Source organism: Montipora capricornis, chromosome 2 (assembly GCF_036669925.1).
Source record: "Montipora capricornis isolate CH-2021 chromosome 2, ASM3666992v2, whole genome shotgun sequence".
Taxonomy (NCBI): domain Eukaryota; kingdom Metazoa; phylum Cnidaria; class Anthozoa; order Scleractinia; family Acroporidae; genus Montipora; species Montipora capricornis.
In genome coordinates, this window is record NC_090884.1 from 6,376,744 (window position 1) to 6,384,915 (window position 8,172).

General features: G+C 38.7%; 1 protein-coding gene across 1 annotated transcript; it reads right to left on the minus strand.

Moving 5' to 3' along the window:
- Positions 1-3,813: 3,813 nt before the first annotated feature.
- On the minus strand, positions 3,814-4,806 carry LOC138032922 (melanocyte-stimulating hormone receptor-like). Its single transcript, XM_068880641.1, has one exon. The coding sequence runs from the start codon at positions 4,804-4,806 to the stop codon at positions 3,814-3,816; it is 993 nt and encodes a 330-aa protein (XP_068736742.1).
- Between the last annotated feature and the right edge of the window lie 3,366 nt (positions 4,807-8,172).

The following is an 8,172-nucleotide window of genomic DNA, read 5'->3' on the forward strand; positions in this document are numbered from 1 at the left end:
GAATTTTACAGTCCGCCATTACTCACGTTAAAAACTGACTGCGGATTGTACCTCAGAGCCAGAGGGTTGGATCCAGGGAAAAGTGACGACAAAGGCTCACTGGCTTAAAATTTCAGCGAGTGAATACAGCTTATTATATACACAAAACGACAGTTCAAAAGTCTGAAAGCGTTGTAGACGAGAACGGATCATTGAAGCTTGTTCGTTTTCAAAGAAAATGTTTTTTTTTTTCGCAGCTGTCATTAAAAGTTAAGGCTTTTAAATTTATATTCAGATGCAAATTTCAGATTTAATTTCGACTTAGCTCAAGTAAGCCTCGAAAAAAGTATTACCCTGTTTACTTTGTTCATTAACCCGATATGTGTGTTTGTTTTGTTTCAAACACGGACGCATTAGCTTTTCCACAGAATTCGCGTGTTTAATTCGGATTGTACGAGTTGTAGAATATGTACCCAATAATAATATGAGAGCTATTGATGAGCTGACATGCACTAATTATGTATAGGCCCACTGCATGTCAACTTGGTCGATAAGAACTTAAGTTGTTCTATTCTAAAAAATCCCACCATTGTTAGCACCAATTGAGTACACGTTGTCGCTCTTACATTTCCTTAGTTGCCAAAAAATGGGTCCAACGTTGTCGAATAAATTTGAGTTCACAAAAATATATTGGCTCTCCAAAAGACTTTTAATAAGTTTAAGGGAAACTGAAATTTTGGAGTGTTTGCATGGGTCTTTCTTTCACAAATGTGAGGTTAAAAGCGATGCGAACTGAAAATGGGGATTGATTTGAATTTAGCATCTTACGCTAAAATGGCGGCGTTTTCTCTGATCGCGGGGGCCGAACAGAATTTCGTCATTTTCGGGAATTAAAATAAATCTTTCAAGAAAAAAATCCCACCACGTTTCTTACAGTATGATAGGCTATCTTTGTATGAAATATGAAGATTTTTGATTTTTCATCATGTGCCACCTTTTGCTCGATTTTAGTGGACATTCCCTCTTAAGGGCTTTCGTATAGCAGTTGTCTACACCATCAAATAACCAAAACTTTATATGTCACACTCTCTATAGGGTGGATGGTTGGGGAAGGTGTTTGTGTGTGCACTCTCGTGGAATTTTGTTTTCTTTTATAGTTCTTTTCACTTCACTCGTGGGCAAGGTGTTGAACTGCATTTTCGTCCGCGTAGATAGGCCCGTTTTAAACGTCGCATTTTACATGTACCGAATCTAATGCAAATGAGAAAAATCTATTGTTTTCGCTCATTTGCATTAGATTCGGCACATGAAAACTTCGACGTTTGAAACGGGCCTTAAAGTGCCTCAGTAATAAAAAAAATCACCATCTTTTTTCTTCAGATTTTGAAAGTGTGTTTGCTTAACACATGACTGGCAGAATTTTGAGCTTGATTTTTATCCAAAGGCCGTTCGTTTCCTTTGAGTGTTAATTTTGGATTTCACGGTCCGCCATTACTCACGTTCAAAACTGACTGCGGATTGAACCTCAGAGCTAGAGGGATGGATCCAGGAAAAAGTGACGAGAAAGGCTCACTGGCTTAAAATTTCAGCGAGTGAATACAGCTTATTATATACGCAAAACGAGAGTTCTAAAGTCTGAAAGCCCAAAACTCCCGTGCTACATATTAATTCTTCGGCGTACAGACGCATTGCATTCTTAAACTAATGAGGCTATGACGTCATTTTCTCCTCGATCCAGCTCACTTAAACGAGAAGTTAAGGCTAAAATCAGCAATTTTTCCATCATAGTTTTTTGGAAAGCCTAAGATAAGTAAGATTTGTTGGGTAATTTCTTTTCGTTTTCTGTTTTTTGCGAGAGAATTACGTTCGAAGTTGGGCTTTTCCCGCTGTTTCTGCTTTTTCAGTGCGGGTTCAAAAACTAAATTAGCAGCCAACTGTGACGTATGATATGGGGAACAGAGATTTCGTAATCATGAAGAGAAATAGATGCTGCTGTGGATATTTTCTTCGTTGTTTTGCTGTTTCTTCGGGGACTCCAAATTCACGACAAACATCAGTCGAAACACATCTTCTATATGGGGTGACCTCGCATGTCTTCCCCATATCGTACGTCATAAGCTGCAAAAATGACCGCTGACTCCTCCATTCTGAGCCGCAATGCTGATAGCCCAAAATCGGAATAATTTTTTTAAAGAGGGAAAAACAACGGATATGCCAGAAAAAAAATTGAAAACATTATTGAGCATGGTCCAAAGTGTAAATAAAAAATGCCATTTTTTTTTTGGCCTTAAGGATTGCGCCTACTATTGTTATTGCGCATACGGTCTGCGCATCTCGAGACATTGGGATTTCCTATGGGTAGTGCTTATTAATACAGGGATATTTTTGCGCGTTTTAAAACTATCCGGAAATAGTAGATCTTAGTAAGTAATCTTGGTATCCAAAGAGAAAATTTGGGGTAACCATGCATTTTTGAGAGATGATTAACCTTCAATTTGAGAAAGAACGCCATACATTTCTTTGTATTTTAAAGCTTTTTACAAATATTATTCATCGATTATCTTTGAAAAATGCGTAGTTACCCCCAATTTTTTTTTGGATTTCAATAACACTTTTTAAGATATACATTTTCTGCACAATCATAAACGGGGGCAAAAATACCTTTGAATTAGTAGGCACCGTCCTTAAGTTCCCCTTTAAGATCTTAAAGTTAACAAATAGCCGAGCCGAGAAAATCCGCAGACTACTTTGACAATGTTATGACGAAATTCATTGTCAATAACAGGACAGACCCATGAAAAACTGACATCAATTTGTTTTTTGCAATAACAAAAAGGCAGAGGGGTCAAAATTAAGTCAAAACACGAGAAGAACGCGAGACAAAAATGTGAGAAACTTCAATTTTCTTCAAGCTGACGCGACCAATATCGTGTCAATATCGCATTAATTAATTATAAATTTATGTGGCTGTCCTCTTATTGACAATAGCGCGAGAATTTTGCAGTTATTGTAAAATTAGTAATGGGGGACCATTAAATAGAAAAATTCCACTTAAAATAAACAGGTGTCTTTCAATTTAAATCAAGGCTTAAAACTTTGCTCGCTTAGTGTTTAGTTAATATAGTTTTGAAATCCAAAGAAAAATAAGAGTCGATTTTTTTTGGTCGGAGGGGCAGTCTAAATAATTCATATAAGAAAAACCTAAGAACCAGAGTGCCCTTGCTAAATATAAAACTTGTTATGTGGACAACTCATAACCAAATAAACCTCATAATGGGACTCAGTACAAACCTAACATTAACGAATAACTTTTTGACTGCTTTATCTGCATCTCCGACCGTCAGCAATTTCTCTAAGGTGTCTTGCACTGCTATGATTTGCTTCAGTTCAATGCGATCAAAGTCTGGGGTATAGTTCTTAGACCACTCGTGAGTCCCGTAGGAGCGTAAGTGTGAACAAAGGCAGAGTCTGGTGCTTCATCGCTTTCGATAATTAAACCATTCGTTCCTTCATCTAATTCGTCGTCTCTTGTTGGGAGACACGTGCACATGACGAACTGACCAAGTTTGTAATGTTTCTCAATCTCTTAGATTTGGGACGGATGAGACTGGATTTCTTCCAGTCATTAGGCTTCAGGGACTGGTGTCAGTTTCTCAGCGTTAGTAAGAGACAGATCGAGGCGAGGTTAGGGAAAAAAAGTCTTCAGGAGTTTCACTTGTCACCATATTGGCACGCCTTGGCTTTAGGGACTGGTATCAGGATGTCAGCGTTAGTAAGAGGCAGATCGAGGCGAGGTTAGGCCGGGAACAAGGTTTTCAGAAGTTTCAATTGTCGCTATATTGGCACGCTTCCGTCAGTTTGACCCTTTTTCTTCAAGGAACCCTCTAGTTCCTCCGGTTTATTTTGATGAAAACCTTCAGATCCAGTCAGGTTGTGGACGGAATTGTTTGCCTTTCTGTTTAATAAATGTTGTTGCGGTCTTCTTAGCACACTAACCACAGCTTGGCGTATCTCTCGTATTCGCAAGCAGTACACGACTGGATTCAAAAACGAGTTGATGAAGACAGCCGTTGTGGAAAAAGCGTATGCAATCTGCACGGATCGAGTAGACCCAATCATGTTGTCCGCAAGAACCGTTGCAAACAATGGAATATAAAACGTTAGGAGCAAGCCATAAACATAAAGAATAGTCACAGCTGATTTTCGACATTTGAGTTCGTTCGACGCATTCGCACCCAAGCTCATGGCCATGTTTTGCTCGCGTATTTGTCGTCGATGTCTTTCAACGAGATGAAATATTTTGTAGGTGCAGAATGCAATGACAAGGAAAGTAATGAGCAGTGATAGTAACGGGATTATTAGCCAGTTAGTAACTGCAAACCTCAATGATACAGTAGTTGCAGTGGCAATCCATAGCAGCAAAACTGCGAAACACATTCGAGAAACCGTGACAACGGAATTGTATCTTAAATGAAGTGTGAGAGCAAGAAGGCGATCGATGGACACAAGCGCTAAAAGGGACAAAGATACGCTCCCTGTTATCCACGCACTCATGGATTGAAGCATTCTCAATGGACAGATAAGGCTTGGATCTCCTTGAAGTTCGGCTATTTTGCTACCAACTAAAGTTGGTTGACAGATTGCTCCAACAAGGAAATCTGCAACTGCAAGACAACCCAGAAGGAAAAAAGATGGCGAATGGAGGTCTCGTGACTTCCAAATCACGTACACAATGATAAAATTTCCCGCACACGTTATTGGAGAAAACAGCGAGTTCAGGATACACGTAAAAACATTTGTAATAAATGTTGCTTCCGTTTGGCCCATGTTCATTGTAAGGAAAAAGCAACTCGGATTCGCCAGTGACTTGTTCATAATGCCTGATTGAAGCCTTCACTATATATTCAATATATTGTCCTCACATTCAGAATCTTCAGTTGAGAGCTGCCCTCCCGAAACGTCAACTGAATCTTTGACGGAAACGAAGATAAGTCTTCAAAGGTGGATCAATCCGTCATGAAGATGTGTTTAGACCAAGTTGGAGGGCATTGCATTCAATTAGCCGTGACCGTCTTTTCAATTTTATTGAATAATCTATTCAGTTGACTTCACAGTTCCCTTTGCCCTTTCGATTCGTCAGTTTTACATTCTCAATCATGTTTTCAATTATCTCATCAAGTCGTAATTGACACCAAACAAGGGACGAATATTGAGCCGCAGGTATATGCAAAAACACGACATCAAATAATAGTATTGTGAATGAGAGGGATGTATTAAGTTTACTTTTTGAAATTTGAAAGTGATCTTAATTTTCAGTTGTAGACGAGAACGGATAAAGCTTGTTCGTTTTCAAAGAAAATGGTTTTTTTTTTTGTTTGTTTTTTTTTTTCACAGCTGTCATTAAATGTTAAGGCTTTTATATTTATATTCAGATGCAAATTTGAGATTAATTTTTTCGACTTAGCTCAAGTAAGACTCGAAAAAAGTATTACCTTGTTTACTTTGTTCCTTAACCCGATATGTGTGTTTGTTTTGTTTCAAACACGGACGCATTAGCTTTTCCACAGAATTTGCGTGTTTAATTCGGTTTGTTAAGTTTTAGAATATGTACCCAATAATAATATGGGAGCTATTAATTGATGAGCTGACATTGACTAATTATTTGTATTCCCACTGTCAACTTGATCGATGAGATTTTTAATACGTTGTTCTATTCTAAAACATCCCACCATTGTTAGCACCAAGGGAGTACGCGTTGTCGCTCTTACATTTTGTTAGTTGCCAAAAAATGGGTTCCAACGTTGTCGAATAAATTTGAGTTCACAAAAATATATTGGCTCTCCAAATCCTCTCCAATAGGCTTAACGGAAACTGAAATTTTCGAGTGTTTGCATGGGTCTTTCTGCAGATACCGGAAAGCATTGTGTTTTTGGTCACTTGGGATTAGTCTTTATTTGGAGTTGTTTCGTTTTCTGTCTTTTGTTTCTTTTGTTTTACGTATTTCTGCTCCGGTACCTGCAGAAGCTGCCGTTTGCATGGGAGTAAACACGTATCGCATACACTTTAGGGCGTTTTTCTGGTGTTGGGAGATTATATCTCAAAAGGTGTGAAAAGTAATTACCTGTTGATCGATAAAGTGAGGGCTCTTCTTACAGAGACAATAGCAATTTATCTTGCTTAAAGTATGAGCCTTTACCACTAGCTGCGAGAGCTTCGGCCCTTTCCTTATTAACTACTTTGGAGGTTTTCCGTTTCGGTATCTTCTTCACACTTGAAAAAGGACACGATCTTTTGCGTTTCTTCTTAGAAGACATCTTCCACAACAAACAAATCGATTACGCGTGACAGACTAATCGTGCGATTGAAAGCAAAACATGCTGTGCTTCTATCACGTGACTTTTAATGGCATATTAAATTGATAATGACACCGTTTTTCCTTTATAACTTTGTCCAGAAGGAACCTTTTATCGCGGAACTTTTTTGCAAATAAGAGAACTCAATGAGATGTACCTGGAAATATCAAAAACTAAAATTTGGCATAATTATCAATTTTGGGGTATATTGATACCTTACTGAACTCTGATTGGTCTTTGCAATGCAACATTGTTGAAAGGAAGACAAAATGTTCGATCGAAACATTCTTCCAATAAACGATGTTGAACAAATATCATCAAACATGCATGCTACACGTCCTAACATTGTTATGTTGATCCAACAAATGTTTTATAACAATGTTGGAACGTGTAGCCGGGGCTTACAGTGCGATGCGCCTTACCGTGGCCCCCTAAGGAAGTTGTTTTTTTACAGATTATCCGCCAGTCAGGGTGTGCGAATATAAGTGACAGTCATGCCTCCTTGCAAAGTTCGAACGGTTGTAAATTGAACACCGTTGCATGAGTTGTTGAGTTGACGTATTTACCCGTACTGGTTGTCAAATGTGAAAGTTTGTTAGGTGGCCACGGTAAGGCGCGTTGCACTGTAACATCATTGGAGAAAGAGGAAAAATAATCGTCCTGCACCTGCGGCACTCATGCATTTTAGTGCATATTCGTGCGGTACTCTGCATCACAACGATGTGAAGTCACCAAAATTGACGTTTTGACAACAGCGTGAGTATACCAATGTGAACATTCTCTGTTGTTCTGAAACAGTTCGAGCCCAATTTATTTTTAGGATACTTCGCCCACATTGTGCAACATGAACGAGATGGAATAATTGCGAAAGACTTACGATATTGCAAAGTTATATTTTGGGGTGGCATTTTTGTCGACGTCGCCGTCATAGAACTTGAAGTCCGTAGTGTCTATTGAAGGCAAAATCATTTTAAATCCAGTCACTTGATCAGCTAACAGACCAAGTAGGAAAATGATCTTCGTTCATTTGATTTAAATTATCGACACTGGCTAATAATAGAGAAAAACGGGAAACGGGAAACGGCAGGCTCCTGCTTTTCATAAAAGCGTGAAAATTCTTTCATTTTAACTTGTTTCGTTCCTTTGAGAAGTTGCTTGATATCTGGAGCTATCAGGACAGATATGAGCTAATATCAAGCAGGGTTCTTACATTCTTGGCAAAACCCTAATTTCACTCACGACGTTTGCCGTTTGGTGTAAACGTCATGCTTAACCTCTCTAATAACAATGCTTTTTCCCTTTAAAATAAAATCTTTTTCTTTTTCTACAAAAGGTGATCGCCATGTATTTTGAAAGGTTAATATGTACAAAAAACGAAATACAAAAAATTCATAGGGGGGTTTGCGAAAGGTGCGGAAATAACTATCTTCATCGCCAGGAGCCCATGACTAGGACCTTACAACTTCACTTCATTTGTGGCACGGAGTTTACAGACCGAGTTATTTTTAAATCGATTTTGTCACGAAACCAGACCTTTCCAGCTAATCACAAGTCTTGCATGAGAAATGTTTACTTGAGGGATTGAGAATGCCACTCGTGCAAGCCCAATCTTATTTGAGAACGCGTCCAAAAATAGCTTGATCAGTGAAGATGCCGTTACTACACCTAATATTTGAGTTGTAGGCACATGGTTATGGTCTTCCGAGTCTGACACCGCCTTGGTTCATATTTTGCTGACTGAAGCTGCCCCGTTCCAAAGCGGTACAGAGTTAAGGTGCCGTGTATGGACATGCGCAAAAAGCAGATCTTAACAACTGTTATTAAAATCCAAAAAGAAAAT

Excerpts from the sequence above, each read along its gene's own strand:
- LOC138032922 (XM_068880641.1), bottom strand. The coding sequence starts at position 4,806 with ATGGGCCAAACGGAAGCAACATTTATTACAAATGTTTTTACGTGTATC.